Genomic DNA, 22104 nt, shown 5'->3' on the forward strand with positions numbered 1-22104 from the left:
GGGACGAAAGGTTTCTGCTTGAGCATTTCAGTGTAAGAGTGCTTAGGGAAAAACATACCTATGTTTTATTATACCTCATATCTCTGTGTTCTAACCTGAATTTAAGTGAAGCCTTTCATAGCATGACCGTGGTGTTGACAGGGAAATCCGTAAGGTAGAGAAGTCATGCTGGAGTTGAGTTATTTGTCATGGCCTTGGACTCATTCCTGTCTTTGTTTATATTGCATAGCAATTGCACTCCCCTGTGTCGCCTCTCGGAGGGCATCGGCAGAGCAGTATAAACTGGTGTAGAGCAGGAGGTTGGTGGGGATTTTTCTTCCATTTTTTGTGTTCAGGGGAACTAATATTTATCAATACAGCAGGGCAGGAGTTTCCCCCTCCACTCCAAAAGTCACAGTATTTGTGTGCATAGTCACACGACCAGAAAGTCTCTTGCATGTACACAGCAGAAGAATTTTTGTGATTTTTCACGCCATGGAATATTAAAGATAAAATTCTGAATTAAGCAGTACTGATACTCAAGCTTTGAATGGTTTTCCCCCAGACTTTGTACAACCATATAAAATAATCTGGGTTTTGACAAGACCTTTTGAGACCCAGTCAGTCAGTGTTGGTTACCTACTAATACACCAGTCGTTGTTTCGGTCCTGGAGGGTTTTACCTGTCTTCATAAAATAAACCGTTGTGCTGGTGTAAGCACATCTGATTAAAAAGATACTCGTATTTGTTCTCTTCTTGTTCAAGGCAATTAGAATAAGCAAGGAGTAGGCTCGTTGTAAATGTTTGCTTATAGAGCTTTCACACTGCGGATGAACTGTCTAGAGAATTAGAAATTCTCGATGCGTTTGTAGTTACACGGATTCTCTCAATTTGCTAATATACTGTAAATATTATGTACACACCAAACTTGAATGAATTTAACATATGGTTGATGTTTACATAATTAATGACATGCCAAATTATATTAATGTAACTAGCCATACACAAAAAAGCAAACGTTGCACACTGATCGAGGGCCTAAATTAACCATACCTTCTTCTTTACTTGCTGAAAGGCTGCTCTGCCAGGACGGGCACTCTGGGATTCTGCTCAAAATTGTGGGAATTAAGATTGAAAACCAATTATCTCATTGTTCCAAGCATCATAAATAATGTAATTACTGCTTTTTAGACTTCTGCTTATTGTTTCATTAAACGAGAATTGGTATGCCTGAGTCTACTTTTTGGTCTAAACACAACATTATTCCCATAGGAATAGATGGGTTTGGCAAACCTGGTGTTGATGAAGAGTTGTTGTAGAAGGATGACATGTGAAAGAAACAGTTTCCCTCTTTAATCCACAATTTAACAACTCTTTGAAGATGCATTGCTTTCTCAATAAGGATTAAATCGGTTTTCAATGAAGAAAAAGTACAACAAAGTGTTTGTGGATACTAGGAGAAAGGAAGAAAAAAGTGGCTAGTTCTTTATCATAGCTTGTTTGATTTGCAGCTTCTGTTTTATTGATGGTAATACCCTGTATTTTATAATACCTTTCAGCACAGAATTTCAGTCATTTCAGTAATGTTAAGTAATTCAACCTCCCACTGGTTCTGCCAATGGAGGTGTATTTATCATTATAACTATTTTGCAAGTGGGTAAACAGAGGCAAAAAAGGTTGAATTGCTTAATCAAAGTAATAAAATCCCTAAGCACCTGTCTCCCAGATGATGTTTAATACTTCCTCCAAAATTTTTTTTTTATAAATTCACTACAAATAAAGATAGACATCTCGCTCCCTGAGCTTAATAAACTCACGTAAAACTCTATGCTGAACTTCAGAGAGAATACAGAGGTTTTTGCTTCCTCACAGAAGAGCAGACGTGAGGGAGCTGCGTCAAACCCTCAGCTTAAGATCTTGATTCATCTTACCAAAATGAGCTTAAATAACTTTGTAGTTTCCAGTGAAGCATGAGAATTTTTGAATTGGGGTGAGATTTCCCTGCACCAGAACTAGATGTATTACTGCTCCCTCGCAGGTGTGTGTGCACCTCTGCCTCACCGTTAATGTTCTCAGCTAGACGCGCGGGGAGCAGACATCTCACACGTAAAGTCACACAATTATTTTGTCCTAAATAGGGCTTGGAAGAACTTCCTGGAGAGCGCTTAATTCAATCAATAGTAATCAGAATTGAAGAAGATTTCCAAATTGTTTGCAACTAAAAAGAAATGGTGAATATATGCATAAAATAATAGTTTTCTTTAACATATAATGTCAAATATTGGAGGTTTTCTGCTACCGTTGTAATCGGGTAGATACTAATATGGCAGCAATCGGAGTTGACTTTAGCAACAAAGCAGCTGTTGGCAGCTGAAAGCAATCCTGTCCTCCTGACGCGCTGGCACCGGTGCAGAGGAAAATGTCATGGGCAATAGAGGCACGTTCACTGACGGCTAGGATTTTCTCTGATGGCACTGAAAACTGTTTGAAACTTGGCTTGTATCAAGAACAGAAACTCTGGCCACTCAGAATGATAAAACAATAGTTTACAGCTTAGTCATTTTCCAGTTATAAAGCAATACTTTCATAAAAATAAACAATGCATGCAGGAACAAGCCAAAACAATTACTCAGAGAAATTGCTGCGTTCTCGCTGTCCTTGCTTTCTGATTTAAAACAACTGTCGCAAGTAGGAGTTGGACGAAAAGCAGCAGGTTTTGTTTCAGTAAGTAACTGCTTGCTGATCACTACAAGATAAAATATAGTTCCAAAATGCACTGGATACTGTGTAGGCATTTTCTAAGTTCCTAAATGACCTATTACGTGACAAACAGGTACATAGATTAAAATAGCCTTCATGTATTGCCCTAATTTACAGACTGAACATTTCCCAGGTTGATAGTTACATAGAGCTTTGGCCTTCCCAGAGAAAGGAAAAAACGGCTTCAAGCACAAGCACCTTGATTAATAAAGGTCATGTTGTTTATTTAATTTGTGGGGGTTTGTTAATTATTTCTGCAGGTATTTTGCACATCGAGAGTGTTTTACTATCTCTATCATTTGATACTCTTCTGTGGTATCTCAGTAAGGAACAGAATTTAACAGATAGTGTCAAGCAGGACAGGTTGCAAGCATCAATGCTCAAAACTCGGAGGAAGAGGTGAGGGGTCGGTGGGGCTGCTAACTTCACAGTGTTGCACATTCCAAGCATTGTGCTCTGATATTTCAGTCTTAAAGATAGTTTGAAAATTGTCCCCTTCTCCTTTAAACTCGCAGAAGTACCAAGATGGATGAATAGCTTTTGCTCTAACTTTCCAAGAAGACTCCTTCTGGTTCCCGTTCAGAAGAAAGATGGTTTCCTGGCCTTGTCTCCCGGTGGGTGGGACTCGGGCTGCGCCAAGCCTGTGCTCCGTGCCGCTCAGAGGCTGCAAGATGAAGGGCTTTTGGTCTCTTCTGGTTGTGAGGGTGCCTGGAAGTCTTGGGGAGGTGGTTCTGGCTGGAGCAGTTACCTGGCGGCTCCTTCTCCGTCCCCGGCATCGCTGCGCGTTGCAGCTTCGCTCCTCCCAAGCCCTGATCTCTCTGCTAGACTGCGGCAGACGAGACCGGGGCAGAGCTGAGGGAAATCTCTTCTGCCCAAGCGTGTGCCTTGACGTTCTCTTTGTGCGCAGAATACGGGAACCTTCACCAGGGCCAAGAGCTCTGACTCGGGTATGTCTGGCATTTCACGGAGCGAGTTCTTTTGGCACCTGAGCTGTCTCGCTCTTGGGCTGGAACTGCCAGCACGCTCGGAGCTGGGCGATTGCTGCAGGGCTGGAGTGAATCACAGTGTTTATCAGGACTGTCACTATGGAACTGTCAAACTTTCTGTGTGCCTGAAGAATTCCTCCCTTCAGATAGAGGAGAGCGTGATGTCATCATAATTGATTTTTTACGTAAATGCTTGCTATACAATAATTTTGGATTAAATGATGTGTTCCTTTCATGTTGGCAGAAAATAACTCATCTTAAATGGCAGCAGACTGTTGTATATGTGTTTCTGAAAGTCAAATATTTTGATTCACACTTGCGATTTATTGATTTTGCATTGTTACCAAATGGCATTTCAAAATCAGCTCAGAATACCATGGTTCAAAATCCTGTCACTCATGTGGCGAAGTTATTTTCGCGTAACCCACTCTGCAAACGGGAGTGGCAAGAGGAACAGCTAGAGACAAGAGAGGGCAAATGCGTTTTGGGGGTAGTAGGTTTGAAAACAACCTTCATTTTTATCATCTCTGTATATTCTTATGCAATCATTCCTTCTGTGCTATTAAACAATAATAAATCCAAACTTGCAGAGCTGTTTGTTGTCATCTTGGATCTGTCTAAATGTGCGCTAGGTTTCAGGCTTCAATTTTGGCTTTAAGGGAATACTCACTGACTTAAAAAAGTAATCTTGATCCTCATTGTGCAGATATTGCATATATGTAATCTAGACGAGTTCAGTGCAAGCACCTTATCTCACGTGAGCAAATGACAGCAAGACTTCTCGGTTTGGACGGAATGCCTGACACAGAATTGCTTTCACCAAAGCCAAAGACGCTCTGGCTTCATGAGGTCCTTCAGCGCTCTCTGATTCTGCGCTGCCAACACTTTTGGCACCCTGAATTTGCTGCTATAGCTCGTGCGGGATGTGCTGAGCGTAGGTCGGAAGAAACCCTCTGGCTCTGCATGTGCTAAAAGTGCGAGAGATGACTTGCAAAGACAAATTGCTTGTGTATAAACCCACCGGATCCTTCTGCTAATGCTGGTGTCTATGAAAAAAAGACATCAGTGTAAAAGACTAGCCTATACTCACAGTACATTGGCGTGTTTTAAAAGGTGCATCAAAGTATTCCTGAATATTGTAAAAGTGAGATCAGTATGATACTCTCTCTTGACTTTGTCCATCACGTGCATCTTAATGTTGAATTTTAAAAGCTCTTAAGTTACAAAGGAGCTACTGTATCTCCCATAGCTAGGTGTCTGCAATACACAAATGTGTTTTTTCTTATTTCTTTCTTTTTGTTTCTCTTTGTCGCACAAGGAGAATATTTTTCTCCACTGAAGGGCTGTATTTAAGCAGAAGGACCGCTTGCAGAGCATAAGAAAAGTATCGTTATGTTTTGCATGTGTGTACACACAAACAAGCATATAAAGAACTCAGTCTATCGTCCTGTTTTCTTGGTGTGTGTTCAGCCTTGCTCTCTGGCCGGCGGTGCAGTGGTACCTTCCTCCTGGCTTAGAGAAGAGGCTCATTGCATCTGAGCAGCAGAGAATAGTGGCACATCGTGACGCAGCAGCATCTGGTGTACTCGGTCTCAATCAGTGCACGCCAAAGGAACACTGCATGCTGCTAGTATGTCTGAGAGCCTTTCGTGTTGAATCGGTTTTCTTAGTACAATATTGCTGCCGTTCACTATCTTTGACCGCGTTGTCTAATTATCCTATATCCTTGTATGTACATTATTCTTTCACGTAGATACATACAGTCATTTCATTTCGTATATAAATGCAACCTAAGTTTCCCAGGCTGTTGGAATTTCTGTATATTAACTGTCTCACCTTTTGATTACAGGTGTTTTCCTCATAGCTGTTTTAAGGTAGCTTTGGGGTTTTGAGGCTGAAAAGGTTCCCAGAGCTCTCAGAACCAGACTGAGGTGTGTAGGCTGGAATAGAACATCTTCTGAGAGGCCTCTTAACCTTCTCGTTAGTACGTGTAGAGCTTCTTACTAGTGAAATACAAAATCTTTTCCTCCAGTGGTACGGAGATAGGCGTATGTCCCACTCCCAAAGCTGACGCTGGCTAACAGTTAATGGTTAGGGTAGGCGGGAGCAGTTGATTTAGACATTCCTTGGTATGCATCTGTCTGACCAAAAACCAGTGGTAGCTGCAGCAGCGCGTGGGCTGCGGTTCTGAGGACGCCACGGAGTGACTGTGTTGTGAGTCCCAGTGAGACGTAAGAAAATCTGTTGGTTTTAGCGGAGTTCATTGCTGCTCAGAATTGTAGCAGGCTGCAATAGCAAGGTCTGTGGCTGATCTAGCTGTAGTTCAAACCTGGGAAGCTGGGTTCCTGTCACTGTACTGGCCATAGCTTTAGTTGGAATTCCACTGCAAATAGAGAGACTCAATTTAAATACTTGGCGGTGGGGGGAGTGGGAGGGGGTGGTCTAATTAGGTTGCTTTAAGCCCAAATCTGTTCAGTTCAGATTTTATACATTTTCTTCCTACTTAATTCCATTGTGTGAATTGTACTGCTGTAACTTCTTTTTATTGCTACTTTTTTTTTTCAAAGAAATGTTATACTTGGCAAAGTTGTAGTAGGAGTTCTCATACACACAGCTCTTCGTTTCTAGATGTTTTAATGTCAAATAATTATTTAAATAAAAATATAAAAAAACGCTTGGAAGAATGCAGTTAAATGGCAGAAGTGTTTTTTAGGAAACCCAGAAGACAGAGCTGTAGCCTTTGAGAGTTCCTGGCCTTTACTTTGCAGGATCTGAAAAGCGAGCTCTCCTATCTGCATCTCCATGCTTTCATGTTGCCTTTCCAAGGAGAAGGGAGTTGGAAGCAGGCCTGAGTTAGCTCTCACGAGGATAGTGTTCTGTACCTTAAATTACAATCAGATGTATTTTAGTTCAGATGAAGTTTTCAGCCTGAAATTGGTAAGGAGCCTAATTATTTGACCAGGTTACTATTCATGTAGGCCACTGTATAGCAGTCTGTGATCTATCCATAGCTGGCAGCACGTTAGCCTCAAAAGGTTTGTGTTTTGTGCTTGGACCTGTCCTTTAAAAATCCAACTCTGTTCGTTAAATGAAAAACTAAAAGGTGGCAGAGATTACTATGGAGACGAGATGTTATATAAACTGTTCATGTTAATTCTTCAGAATGTAAAAATAGCCGAGAAGCTTGACTGTTTACAGGCTTCCAGTCATTGAAGGTACTGAGCAACTCCACGAGATGCAAAGCATTCTTGGCCCTGTGGACTTGGATTGTCGTGTAGCGAATCGTGCCCAGATTTTGAAATCAGTCACGTGTTTGTTAGACTGGAGAGCGTGGAGTAAGAAGAAATAAATAGAAGGACTTTCTAAGTAGTCTTTAATCTGTAGACTTTTCATTGTATTATTTTTTCCCAGTGAGCAGAGTGCCTAAGATGATCTGTGAGCTGAAGTATGCGGGATAAAAATACAGATATTCTGTGATCTGAAAACATAATATGGATTAAAACTGGAAAATAAGACTATTTCACTGTTATACCTTTCAGGGTGTCGTGGTGGTGATGTTACAGATAGGACTGAGACCATGTTTTATTTATCAGACCCTCCCAAAGTTATTTGTTACTGTGCTCTAGACGTTATCTGCAGCCTTAAATTTAACACTCACTGCTCTTGCTTGAAAATTGCTATTACTCACTGAGTTTTGAGAACAGTTAGTAAAATGGGGTTTAGGATTATGAAAATTAAACGTACAAAATTTGTGTAATTAGTGTAAAGACTAAGCCTTTGTCTCATTAGTGGATTAGTGAAACCGTAGGGGATCTTCACGTAACTCGTTGAACACGTGCGAAATTCCACATGGCAGCCTTGAACTGCTCTTCGTGCAGGGTTGAAATCAGCATTCACAATTTAGTAGACAAATAGTCACTTCTGGTTGAGTTCTGTTTATTTTGTTTCACAACTGGTACTTGCTGGACCGTTCATGTTCAGAATAAAGAACAATACAGGGGGAGGAGGGCAGGGAATAAAATACATGTGTGGAAACATGAAGACCCTGAGGTGTTCCCTGCAAAACAAGAACAACTGCTACAATGACAGCATACTCCACATCTTTATTATAAACAAGGTAATAATTTTTCAGGCAAGGGATTTAATTAATCTCCTAGCTCTGTACAGAGTCGTTGTACTGCACTTTGGAATTAAGCAGCGCAATTTGATTGACTCTGTTACTAAAAAGGGACATTTTGAGTTATATCTGCTTTTAAAATATGAACAGTAGTCTTAGCTGCCATGGGAAAGTGTACTGCATGGAAGGCAGAGGTGGAGAGCTCTGTTTCATTTTGGACGGCTGTGATTCCGGGCGTATACAGATTCTCTGTCGCCTCCATCATCCCTTAGTGGAAAGGCAGTGTTTTCCAGAAGTTTTGATCTGTGTACTTGTAGGACAAAGGTGGGCTGGGGGAGACCTTCTAGAAGCAGCATACTTCATCTGATTCCTGATAACATACATCGATTTTTTCGGCTGCTTGCAGGGGTTCTTCCTGACGGTGTCACCAGAAGCAGTATTAAAAGTGGCTGCTCAGGCTTCTGCAAACAACAAGATCTTCAGCTTGAATCTCTCTGCACCCTTTATTAGCCAGTTCTACAAGGAGCCGATGATGAAAGTCATGCCTTACGTCGACGTCCTGTTTGGAAACGAGACGGTGAGTGTTACGAAAGCAATTGAAGCGTTTGTATCTCTTGCATGGGGCTGTTTGTGTCTAGGAGCCGGCTTCCTGGCTGTCCGTTATTTACAGTGAGGGACTGACCGTGGGAAGTGTCACTAGAAAATTATACCACGGTCACAGGACTGTGATATTTCAGTAGGTGCCACAGAAGTCACTTGACCTGTTAGAGGTTTACAACTTGCTCATTCTAGTGTAGAGACACGTGAACAAGTTACTCCAGGTTAAAAGAGGAAATAGCCAGCATGTTGGCTGCTTTATGATAGCTGTCCATGTGTGTGATGTGCTCACCCAGAAGGTCACTCTCTGCTGGAAGAAACCACCTGAAGGGCTCCTGCAGAGCTACTGAGGTTCTGTAACTTGTTTCCATCTCCATACTGCTGCTGTAAATAGCGTTTTCGGTGACGAAGACACCTCTTTGGGGAGAAGTGGGGGTAGAAAGCTAAGAAACAGTTCATCGGTTTGGAAGGTGTTAGTTGGTTTTGTGGTGGCTGGACTGGCAGTCCGTCTCAGGAAGGCTCACCTTCGCTGTGCCACGGCTGGCCAGCAGACTGCAGGAAACCCTGCCTGGAAGTCCGTGATAAGAGGCCAGATGAATTCACATTTCACTCATTGTAGTGCGATCACTTTGGGATTTTTTTTTTTTTCCCTACTTCAGAAAGTGCTCTTAAATATTTATTAGTTTGCTCAGCAGAAAAAGGTTAAAAAAAGCCTTGGAAAGTGTGACACACCTAAATGCAGTGTGGGCTTGTGTCTGGAGATAACTATATTCGCACAGGAAAATTATGGGAAAGTGACTTGTTCCTGTCAGGGGTTGTTCCTGATGGCGGCACAGGGAGTTGCACCGGCACCAGTCGGTTTTTCCACTCCTGTCCACGTCTCCACACGAGGGGCTAGCTTTGTTACAGATATAGGGCTTTCAAAAACCAAAGAAAGTATTTATAAAATGAAGAAAATTGCAGTGGTTTTAAATGCAGTAGGATAAGGAAAACCTTTTTAACTGTAGTTAATGATACAGAAGAAAAATTTTGCAGACATTTTGCTGCTCTTGCCAACTGTTACCTTTATTCTGTCTTTCACGAGACAGTCCTCACAAAGATGCTGCTGAATGTTCTGATTAAATATCAGTATAATCTCAACAAGAAAATGTTGTCAGATTTCACCAATGAAGTAGTAGCAAGTCGAGGCAATGTCTGGGCGGCAGGGCTTCACAGACACTGCGGGGATTAAACCTTGCTGGTCTTTCATATAAATATTGCCCTGTTGACCTGTTAAGAGAATTCAGATCGCAGTGGTTCGCGAGGTGCTGTTTTTCAGCAGATAAAATGGAAGTTGTTACTTTTTGTATATTTGCACACTTTGTAAGCAATAGTCCACTATACCAGCAACATTCTGATTTTAGAAATTTTATTCGGACTTCCATAATTTCCCCTGCCGTTCGTTTGCTATGGTGTCATTCGCTTGCTGGCGTAAAACACTGTATAGAATTGTTGTGTATGTTCAAGTTGAAAGACTCCCTACATTTTCTGAAGCATTTTGGTGTTTTTCAGGGTGAAAGACACTATTTAAGCAGAAGTGATCATCCTTAAACTTGTCAGTACAGTGTATGTATACTCCAGAGTACCAGGCTCTTAGACTTTGTTACTTCTATTCGTCAGCTGGAACCCTGGTCATTTCTTAGTCTCTGCTTCCTGCAATATAAGCTGGCCATGGCTGCTTCTGAGCTGTTGAAATGCTGTTTGCAGTGGTTGATTCTCCTGTCTTTCTGTGAGAGGCGAAGCCACGCTCTTGGCATGGTGTACTTCGAGATGGCAGTCGCTGCAGTATCTTGTGATTGTCAGTATTCCTGCTCTCTGCGTATGGTTTGTGGGAAAGAGTAGTCGCAAAACTGAAGAGAAGCTCTTTCTGACAGGTTCTGCCTTCTAGCAGCTTCCTCTTTTGGTTTGGGGTTTTTTTTCCTCCTGTATTCATTTAACTTACAAGTACATTCAGGAATTTTTTGTCTTTGTGTAGGTCTTGATGGGCAGTGAACTACTTCAGCTAGCCAACACCAAATTTTTGCCCATTTACTGCAATTTCCTTTTGCTTTTTGCTAGATTTCCTGTCAGTCTTGCTAGTTAAATACTGAAAGTGCCTAAATTAACATATAAGCAAGGCGTACTAAGTGGCTTGGTTGTTACTTCATTAGTACAAACAGTACTCTCAGACACAATTTTTATTCTTCCATGTATTTATCTTCACTCCACATTGTAGACAAATACAATTTTATTGTTAAGCACTGAGCTGTTTATTTTGTGAGTGATGCAATAACATCCAAGAGCAGCAAAATTCCAAATTGCTGCCATTCCTAAACTGAAAACAATTGGCAAAGTGATTTTCAATTACGTCCTCTACTTAAAAATTCACATCTGAATGGAGATTGGTTATTTCAAGTTTCAGCCAGATGGTAATTAAAATGGGCAAGTTATAAACCTCTCAGAATAAATGTTCTGGGTTAGAATGTAAATTCCAGCGTACCCTTTACTTCAGTGGAGATGCTGAATGCTGGGTAGCAACTCCGTACCAGGATCAGTTTCAGCATTAGCTCAGTGACCACTGGTGCTTTGATCATTTATTTAAATCCCATCTGTAACTAACCAAACACCTTGTCCTGGATTTTTGATACTTATTAACTGTACTTCATATAATAAATTTAGTACAGAACATTCAGAATAGGAATAGTTATATGTTCATCACTGCTAACCAATTAGGGCCATTCTGCAGTCATTATCTGGCAATACATGACTGGAGAACTTGATTATTGTCATTGCTTTTAATTTTTATTAAATTAAGTTTTTTTAATAGTGTCATTTTGCAAATGGTTCTTAGCAATAATACCTTCCAAGCTACCATAATCACTGGATAATTAACCTGCCAAGATTAAGCACACTCTACTTTGCCTCAGGATGCTTAACTCTCAAATAAGGTCAATTATCTCCTGATGATAACTGCTTTGTCACAAGTTGCTGATTAATTCATCTGTAAAAGCTCACCTTAGAATACATATTTTACAACTCAAAGTAACTTTCAGTAGCAGAATGGTCGAAGGAGCGAAAGCTTTTAAAATTACATCTCTACACGGAGTTGTGGAGTGTTTGCTGCACAGCAGTTACACTGGGTGAGTAAAGGAGCCGACGTCTGCATACATTTCTTTCCCAGACTTCTTTCCAGTTTCCCAGTTGGAGCTGAAGCTTGGTGTCTCAGATACACTTGACTCCTCGAAGCCTCAGTGACGGGCTCAGGAGTCTGAACTCAATTTCCAGGCTCCCCAAAAGCTGTGAGTTGCAATGGCAGCCCCTCTGGGAAGGAGCGGCTTGTGGGGGGGGGGGGGGGGGGCTGTGTACGTTGGGACGTGTGGCTGGAGAGCAGTTTCTTTCCTGGGGAGGTTTTCAGAACTCAAGGGACCCGGCAAAGCCTTCACATGATTCATCCCTGCATATGGCAGTCATTCATGACTCAGAGGAATATTTATTAAGATAGCGATGGGGGTAAAGAACTTCTGGGTTCTCTTCCTCCATGTAGGCAGGACATCGCTGAGATATTTTAGAATTTAGCAACTTTTGAATTACAGACATGGTGAGCTTCTCGTGTGTTGCTTTGCAACATAAACCATAACCAAACAATATCGCTCGCAGTATACAGTGTACAGCGATCAGTAAAAGTTGAGGAGGTTATGTAGAAGAGAAATCATGCATTTTTCTAAACCACGAATATAATAAGGAAAACTAAGATAACAATTATTCTTGGAAATTAGATCCTCTTCCTCTCTAGTGTAAAGAGCTGTTACTTCTGAACACCCAGTCTCTGAACAAGTTAATTACAGGATTGTGAGCTGAAGTTATGCGAAGACAGATGCTTCTGCAAGCTCGTCGGGAAATTGATGCTGCTGTGACAGCAAATGTGCTCAAAAGAAAGAAGGTTACGTGCAAGACTTCTGTCTTGTAAAAAGCAATGACAATAGCTTCAGTGGTAGTTCTGCAGTTACAAACCCTGAGCTTTAAAAAGATGGGTGCCTCTGTATGCGAGGAGATATCAAACAGGTCTTGGCATCATTTCACCTTACAATTATACCGAAATGGTACACTGTGCCTCCTGAATTTAAAATATTTTGAAGTGAGGTATCAAATACTAACATAAAGATCCCTACAAATAGATGTGGTTTCAACACAGCCTTGAAGAACCTTTATAAGCCTTTACAAAGGCAAGTTTCTTTAATGACATGGAAAATTCTCTTGAATGGCAAGGAAAACCGGTAAATCTAAAACTGACACCAGTGGGTAACATGCCCCTGACTGGGAACTTGCAGTCAGCCTGTAGCTTTGGGCTTGTTTTAACCAGGGCAGCGAACAGAGCTGCTGCAAAGTTTTCTGGCATAAAACTGTGTTCAGCACACGAGGGCTTACCCCGAGATGGCAGTTGCGTACGCACTCTGCTATAGTACGTGAAGACAGGACGCTGTGGACAGCCTGCAGATTGCCTCCGCGGGATGACCACCTGGGAGCAGGCTGAGGACTCTGCCCGCAGCTCTCGAGACTCTTGAAGGAGACACAGTCACTTTTGTAAGCTACAGGAGCCTGATGGTGACTCTTTCCAAACTAGCGTGCGTTCATAATGGCAGAACAGAGTTGTTCTGAATGTACAGTGGTGGAGTTGCTGCTGTTTGTAGACCCAGCAGATATTTTTCCACGCTGCCTGCATGTCCTGTCACACTGGTGTCCGACTCTGAGGAGACGAGTAAGAGGTAAGAGACAGGAGAAAACCAGGTGGCAGATGTCATGTGGTGTGTGGAGGAAGGGAAATACAGTTTGACTTTCAATAAATAATGAGAGGGAGACAAACGTTTTAGTCTGTTCTTCTGTGTGAAATGGGGTCGAGAAGTAAGGAACATGGCGAAAGATGGCTGGTCATGCCATAAATATCACCACATTGTTTCTGTTTGAAGTATTTCAAGTAAGAATTTAAAATTATTTTTGACTGTTTGAAATTATTAGTAGAAGGCAAATACTAGATTGTATTTGAAGCTGAGTGTCTTGAAGAGGCTCATTTTATTGTGCTGCCAACTTGCACGTATGTTATGTAAAGAGCCCTTAAGGGACCCTGAGTCTTTCTTTTTAGCTCACTGGAACTGGTCCCTGCTGAGGGGTTATTTTCAGTCTGTGGTTGTTGGCAGGCCGTCTTCCTGATGAGCTCAACCTTTACCTTCAGCTTCTACAGCTTTATTCATTTTGAATGAAGTTTTCAGAAACATTAATCATCTTACATGAAATGAAGCTGGGTGTCAGTGTTTTGCGTTTCAATTCGTACGCCGGTGTTTTCCTTTGCGTGATGCTGTCAGAAGTTCTCAGACCCTTGCCCCAGAGGTGAGGGTAATTATCTGCCTTTCCTAGGCGGAGTGAGAGACGGAGGTTTGCTCAGTCCCCTGCAGGGAGTCTGCAGTTCAGGTAAATATTGTAGGCAGATTGCTGACCCAGTTTATTAAATACACATGGGAAAAAATTTTGTAAGGAGACATCTCGTCTTCTCTTCTCTTTTAACAGGTAGAGGTTTGTAAGGTCAGCTGCGGCTGGTGTTTGCTTTTCTAAACTGCAGTAAACAGATAGCAGCTTCTTTTTATAAATCCGACATTTAAGATTGCTGCAAAGTCTTTGGAGGGAGCCTGGGAATTAAAAATTGTAATTTTGAATGGAGGAAACATAAATACTATTTTTCTTTGATGTCTTTGTAGAATTTTGACACTTATTTCCTGATGCAGGTGTTGTGTTTTCAATTATAGGAAAGCTGTGGCATTGTGATATTGCTGCTTAAGTCATAGAAGTAACTTTCTCAGTGTTGGAACATCTAATAAATTGTGGCCCACCAAAAAACTGAGAGGGTCACTAGCACAAGGGAGGTTGGTAATGTCAGCGGCGTTTTGTAAAGATGTGCTGTGGGAAGGATGCTGAAACAGCCCAGGGCTATTTCAGCTGCAGCTGCTGAATCTGCTTCTCCCTCTCTCTTCTGTTTTTTTTCTCCCCCCCCCCCTCCCTTGTGAACTGCAGTGGCTCTCTGAGATGAAATGCGTTTAAATCATTTCCCAACCTTGCAGCCGTCTTTGATAAAAGCCCTGTTATCTGAAATGATATGAATCACTGTGGAGTTAATCATACCTTATACAACAGCATATTTTGTTGTGATTCATTCTGTTTCAATTAATCATCTTATTTATCTACATTGTCTCAGCTGCTGCACTGAAATTCGTGAGTAATAAGCAAGTAATTATTTTAGTATAGTTTACCTAGTACATTATGAATGAAAGGAAAATTGAGAGCCAAGTATTTAAATTGATATTTAGTGCTGCTTTCAGCTAATGTCTAGCTATTTAAGCAATTTAGGAATCCTCTCTCAAAAATGGCTTTCATTTTTTTCCTGTGATGGAAAACAAGCAGGTATTTAGAAGCAGCATATACTTCGCAACAGGCTTCCCTTCTTACAACTAGAAATATTTTCTGGTAACCTCTCAGAATGCTTAGGGATATTTATCCTTCCTTACACTATGCAGTGCTGAGATACTTTTCAGATGACACATACTGGTTAGAAGGCAACACGAGACAGAACATGTCCTGCGAGGAGGGAAGGCGGATTTCGCTGTGCTTCGGCAGCTTGTGTTTTACTGATGATGATGGATAACCCTGTTCACTCTGTAGCACTTCCCAGCGCCTCTCGTAGCACTTCGAAACATGAAAGCTCAGAATAACCCAACGAGGTGGGTGTGTAGTCATGTTTCCGTTTCGCAGGTGGACGATTGAGAGGTTCCTTGCCCAAGGTCAGACAGCAAGAGCAGAGCCAGGAACAAGCAAAATCGAGTTCTAACTTTTCGCTTCAGTCGATGTCCTGAAGTGTTGTCAGCTGCTGGGTAAATTTAGGACAAAACTCACCTGACTGTAGAATTTGGCTTCCAGTTTTCAGTGTAAAATGAACATATGTCTCTGAAAGCCTTTTAAAGGTAAACTGCATGTGCATTTTCAATAATCAGTACTAGGGTAAAAATGTATAATATATAATACAAATATAGAATGTAAGAGCTGCAAAAGCAAGAGTACTAATAAAATTTAGTTTATATAGTTGACAAGAAGTAGAATGAAGGCAGAAATGTTCACAAAAACTTCTTTAAATCCATGTAAATCCAGAACAATTCAATTTCACAGAGGTATTTGAGGTTGGTGAGGCACTGACAAATATAATTGAACCAGACAAACTCTGCTCCACGCCGGTGAGACCCCCCCGGGAGCCCTGTGTCCAGCTCTGGAGCCCTCAGCACAGGACAGAGCTGGAGCTGCTGGAGCGGGGCCAGAGGAGGCCCCAGCAATGATCCGAGGGCTGGAACCCCTCTGCTGGGAGGAAAGGCTGGGAGAGCTGGGGCTGTTCAGCCTGGGGAAGAGCAGACTGCGGGGAGACCTTAGAGCAGCTGCCAGTGCCTGGAGGGACCTGTGAGAGGGATGGAGAGGGGCTTGTGACAAGGGCATGGAGCGACAGGACAAGGGGTGACGGCTGCAAGCTGAAAGAGGGGTGATTTAGATGAGATATAAGGAAGATATTCTTTATGATAAGGGTGGTGAGGCCCTGGCCCAGGTTGCCCAGAGAAGCTGTGGCTGCTCCCTTCCTGGCAGTGTTCAAGGCCAGGCTGGATGGAGCTCTGAGCACCCTGGGCTGGTGGAAGGGGTCCCTGCCCACAGCAGGGCGATTGGAACAAAATGATCTTTAAGGACCCTTCCAACCCAAACCATTCTATGATTTGCAGATAACAATGCAGATAAAATATTTAGGTTTCAATAAAGCTTTTCTTTTCCAATTCAGCTAAGGTCTATTCAGTGTCTCCACATTTCAAGCCCTGTTTGGGGCAGATACAGCCAGTTTCTGATTCAGAGCATTGCTAGATCATGCTAAAGCCTTTTTACCAACATATACTAGGGAGTCTCCCCCTGTTGGGGTTCTTACAGTGAATTGTAGGGCTGCAGTGCCATGTTGTCCCCATGGATAACATCTACATGTCAGCTGGTGCAGACCTTTCTCGCCAGCCCCTATCACAGAATCTCATCTGCCCCCTCTAGTCAGATTTAGCAGTGTTGTGTCCATAGCAAGAGTAATTTCTGTGGGCTGGATTACCGTTGAATCACTGAGCAGATCCAGCTTTCCTGGGCAACAGGATCACTAGATCTGACGAGACAAGGGGGTAATACGTAGTGGTACAGAGGACTTTGGAAGAGAGAGCCTGATAACCTCTCTAACTGATCTAACCAGTCTATACTGTTAGGGTCTCCCAAGCAATATACCAAAGGAACACAGTTGGGGACATTGTCTGACTTAATTTTATTTCAGTAGTGTAGTATTTACAGCAGTACCCTTTTTAATCCTGCCTTATGTTATACATGCAAGCCATGCAATATAGTTTTATTTGCAGGTATTTGAAGGTTACTTTGCATGGATAAGTTCAGATATTAGCTGTAAAGTTCTTGGACAGAGGTTTTTATATAACAGAGCTTGTATTTGCCTAAGGAGTGTGTATTGATGCTTCCTGTGTTTATAAATTTGAGTCTGAACAAGGGTACTTGGAAAGGGAAGGAGAGGTAAGGAGCCGGTAAGAAGCCCATGACAGTGTTCGAAACCCTGTGGTCATGTGTTGTCTGGAGGCTGCTCTACACTGAACTGCTCTAAACTGATTTTTTTCAAGAAAATATGCAATATAATATCATAAAAGCAGAGACTAAAACTAGATGTGGTTTCCAGTCTGTATGTGTGGAAATGTTTTAGTAATTATTGCAATGCTGAAGCTGCGTAAGAAAAATGTGTTCAAAGTTGCCAGCATGCAGTTGTACAAAACAAAGTTGAAACTGCATTAGAACTGCTTTTGATTTTTGTTTTTAAAACTGTTTTATAAGGAATTAATCTTGAAAACATAGTTTGAGGGCTTTAGAATAGAATTGGCAATATCTTTATTATGTTAACACATTTTTCTGTACTATTACATAGCACTATTTTTACAAAACTGCAATCTAAACCTGGTTTCTTTCTCATGTTATCTTTCTCTGTCAACACCTTTCTTCACCCTGCTTGCATAACTCAAAGAATATTTTTATTCTGTCAAGAGTTTCACATCTGATTACAAATCTATTAAGTAATTTCACTTTTCTGACTTTCTTCAACAAAGAAGAGCAAAACTAGGCATTTGAACCCTCTCTGCTTTCCAACTAGTTGTATAATCTTCTGTCCCTGGGATTCCTGCGTTTTGTAGATTTGATAGGAATAAGGGTCACCCGCTGACGTTTCCTTTAGACTCCTGAAACGGTGCTATGTGTGAGTAAGCAGCACAAAAAGATTTGTTTCTTCATGCATTGACAGATACGTTGAAGGTATTTAGAGCTGACTTCTGCTAAACTGTGGTTGACTAAAATCTGTATTTTCATTTTGAATTAGAATTCAGAGTGAGGACATCAGCATTTATAATACTGGGCATTTTCATTGATTAAATTTACTAATTATACAACTAAAACATAATTTGTCCTTCCTATAAATGGCATTAAATGTGAAACGTGCACTATATTATGAAGCATACGCAATGGGTCAGAAATATATGCAAGGGTTGCAAAATATTTGATTAATTTCTAAATAATTTTTCAAAGAGTTGTCAAAAAGTTAGGAAAGGAGCTTGGAAAAGGAGTAGAAAAAAATACAGTTGCAGCGTACCTAAAATACCTAAAAGATACATGAAAGCATCCATGGTTTTCCCAAAGGTATTAATTGATCTCTAAAACCTTGCCTTATTTGTAAGCATAAGCCACCCCATTTACAACAGCCTTTGGGCAATAATTTTGCAGCCACATGAAAGTGTCTCCTTAAGCTATATTTCGAGATTTAGTGGTCATATTCTCTCTTACAATACTGTTTGTTTAAAGATTGACCTCCCAGGGAAGCAATGAGGAGAAATTGCTTTGCTGTAGTTTTTGTTCGAAGTGAACAAACTCGTCTCTCCCTAGTCATTTCCTCTAGAGGAAAGAATTGCCGCAGTCTAACGGCTGGGATGGTAGAAATTTTGAATTATATAGATCTGTCTGTTTCTTGGTGGTGTTTCTGGCTGTATAGAGGGAGACCCCTACTCTGAATTCGAAATTCAGCAAGCCGTGGTGTTCTTCATCCCCTAATTATTTCATTGGGAGGCAGCAATTTCACAAGCAGATGCTTTCCTCTTCCCGACCGCAGCTAAGGAGAAGGACTTCCTCACCACCCTTGCGAAGGAAGCGGCTGTCGGTGTCTGCTTCTCAGCCGAGCCTCAGAGCACAGAGCCAGCTGGTTCTCTCCGCTCCGTAAGGCCGCGGGTGGTACTTATAAATAAGCAAAAATTTTAGCCTTTGAGCAACTCCCTTGAAAGCAACGGGAAAGTGGCACACATTCCAATGGAAGATCCTTAGGATGCCCAACCAGTCTGTCCTTGGTGCTACTTTGCGAGCTCTCCTGCTGTTGCCAAGGTTCAGCCCTGCTAGCTGAATAGGCTATTTGAGGATGTCCCCAAAATTTCTAGAGTTAGGAGTTTTATTTTAAATTTTTCGGATGCTAAAGATTGCTGGATCTTGATTCAGGAGAAACTCATTGTTTTTATTGAGAAAGTCTGCTTCTTCATTTCAATGTTATTGTCCTTTGAGTGGAAGCCAGCCTACCGGTGCCAGTCAACAGCACGCTTATTTCTGTTCCTCTGGGGCTGTCCTGCTGAAGGATGCTGGGCTTGTCATTCCGAGAGGCCAAGCCAGGAGCAATATCTTTGGCTCCTGGCAGGGGAGAGACCTTGCAGAATTAGGTCCTCTTCAGGATCTCTTAACAAAGTGTCTTTCTGCTCTGGAATTCCTCTGAGGGACCAGGGCATTTTTATCTTGTCTAGCCAGACCGTTTAAAAGAACTGAATTTTTCATGAGAAATGAAGTGGTAGCCATGTGTTGTGGGGCAGTTCTGATTGCTCTGAAAGGAGCACCTTCCTCCAGCTGGAAGAATATCTGAAATTTCATGGAATTGCGGTTGTCTTTCACCATTGGTTCATCTGAAGTTTTCTTAGCATTTTTTGAAACATGTATGACCTGTGTGGATGGGCAGTCAGATGGTCTTAACACAGACAAAATTTAATATATATGTCGTTTTGGAGCAGCTATGATTAGTGTGTCTCCTTTCCTTGGACTTTCTGCTAGACCAGTAGATACATCTGTGAGTGGTCTTGGACACATACCAGTTTCAGATCAATGGTTCAGTCAATTTAAATTCTGCACGTAGAGTTGCCAAGCACTATGCATTTGATGTGAACATCAAAAGTAAATGCCAGATTTGGATGGAGCTGTATCTTGGTAGATGCAAATTATGATAATGAGTCATACTACTGAGTCTAACTGCTCAAAAAGGAACACTTATTATCTGGAACCAGATTAATTTCTTCTAGAATCTAAACTGGTGAAAAAAACTGAGGAAGTACAGAGCCTTGCGCTGACCAGTTGTAGCCTGTCTCTGAACATGCGTTATCCGAGAGGTGGGTGGACACACGTAGAGGGTAGCACTGGTGGGAGGGGGGCCCCTTATGTAGAGCACACCATAGGAACCATACGTTTCAGGAGTCCATAGGAACTCTACCTGCAGATTCTTCAGAGTTTCTTTCATGTGTCAAACGAGAGCTTTGTGTCCCAGGATGAGTGGTGCCTGTATAGATTTCAGGTAGAGCAAGCGAAAATCCAAATCAAAGTGTTCCATGTGTTAGCATCACCTGCAGCTGTGTTCTTGGGATAATTTTTAAGCTGGCATAGAGGCAACAACATAAATCATCCCAAAGTTATCTTTTTTATGGTAAAGTTATTAAGTATTTTAGGGAGGGGTCGTGCTTGTGGCGGACTTCATTCAAAGCATACCTGTTCGTTTTGCACTTCTTCCACTGGAGTTATGGTAGGAAGTTAAATGTCAATTATCTCTTTTTTAGCCAACCTTCACCTCTAGTATTCTTAAATAACAGTTTCTCTTTTGGTTTTTTGGGACTTTGAAGTGCACTGTACAGAATACTACAACAGAAATTAACAGAACTTGGTTACTTTGGAGGGCATTTGGACAGATCTAGCGTGAGAGAAGAATATGCAGTGGGTTAACGAGGAATGTTATCGCCCCAGGAATGCGCTTAATTCAGGAGTAAGTTAGGCAGACATTCTTTCTTGAGGCTCTTACTCAAGGTAACAATTTTTGGAATAGTATCTCATGTGATGAAACACAAAGCAAACCCCCTCATTTTTCTTTTTCAAAATCTATCCATTCAGTGGTTCAGTAATGATTTGGAGTGTTCGGTGGATGGGGAGAGTTGGAGAACCGGATAATTTGGCTATCCACAGTTAACAGCCTTTCACGCTTATTCTTCAGGGTAAAAGCCAACTCTTTAATGAGAGTTTAAAGGAAACCAGGCTGTTCTGCGAACTTTCCGTTTCCTTCAGTTTTCTCCGTAACAGTTTTCCACAGACAGGGTCCTGGGCTAGATAGATTGCTGATCTGATCCATTACGGCCAGTCCTGTGGTCCTGGAACAAAGATATTTCTTTCAAGAAAAGATGAGCCAGATAAACAGAACTCTCTCGTTTTACAATTTATACGATGTGGGAAGTTTTCTAATGAATTTTTTTTTAATTAGAGTTGAACAACTGTTTTCAGGGCTACTGTTTCGTTCATCTGTCAAGAAGTTCTCTTGCAATAAATTGTTGTTCAGGTTAATGAATAAGAAAAATTATACTTCACGTAGATAAAATTCCCAAGAGTAGATTTGAAATACATCCAGCTCATCCTGCAGACTGTTTGAAATGTAGCTATTTTAGTCTATTCTCATCTGTCCGACTGATTTAAATCCGGATCATAACAAGTTATGATGCTTACCTTTTCATAACATTTCCCTAACTGCTTATTTTTCCCCTGTATATTTCTTGCATTCCATTTCTCTGGAATCAAACACATCATACCCAGCAACAGCCTGCGGTGCAATTTTGGTAGAGCTGTGCAGTGTGTTACTATTTTAATCCCACATTTTATGAACAGTTCTGTGCATCTTACGTTGCCTATGTCAGCTATGTGGAAAGTGTAACAAGGTCTTCAGTAGTATTTACTACTGAGCGTAGTTAATTTGCTCTCAGCAGAGCTGACTTCTGTGCTCCGAACTGCCCAGCTAGCAATCTTTCTGTAATAAACCATCCCTTGCAAACCCTTCCCGTGTTCCTGCTCCCAGTAATCTCCCAGCAAATATGAAATGCCTCCCTGATATTGTACTGGCTAGAGACGTCAGGCATGCAATGTTCAGGCCTGTGTCAATAGCTTTGGTCCTTGGGTGGCTGTAAAGGGAAGATTGACAATATTGTAGAGGGGAGATCCCCAGCTTGCCAGCAAGACTCACACGACTTACTGCTTGCCCTTGAAGGTCTCCAGGATATTAAGCCTTACAGACGAGTTTGCCATTTATCAATAAGCTATTATGGGGTAACCTTAGAAGGTTTCTAAAACATTTTCCCCTGAGCCTCATACAACTTCCTGACTTTGCAGACAAAGGCATATGAAAAATTCTATCAATAAAAACTTTAAATTCTCTAAAAGAGTTTT

The 22104-nt window shown here is 41.5% G+C and overlaps 1 protein-coding gene across 2 annotated transcripts in view; it reads left to right on the plus strand.

Annotated features, from left to right (window-relative positions):
* Positions 1-22104, plus strand: part of ADK (adenosine kinase) — a 289560-nt gene that overhangs the window by 197801 nt on the left and 69655 nt on the right. For both annotated transcript variants that reach the window (XM_075422902.1, XM_075422903.1), the window contains exon 7: positions 8249-8419. In XM_075422902.1, coding sequence (XP_075279017.1) covers positions 8249-8419 — 171 coding nt within the window. The remainder of the gene's footprint in view (positions 1-8248; positions 8420-22104) is intronic.

The sequence above is a fragment of the Opisthocomus hoazin genome, chromosome 6 (genome assembly GCF_030867145.1).
Source record: "Opisthocomus hoazin isolate bOpiHoa1 chromosome 6, bOpiHoa1.hap1, whole genome shotgun sequence".
Classification (NCBI taxonomy): Eukaryota; Metazoa; Chordata; class Aves; order Opisthocomiformes; family Opisthocomidae; genus Opisthocomus; species Opisthocomus hoazin.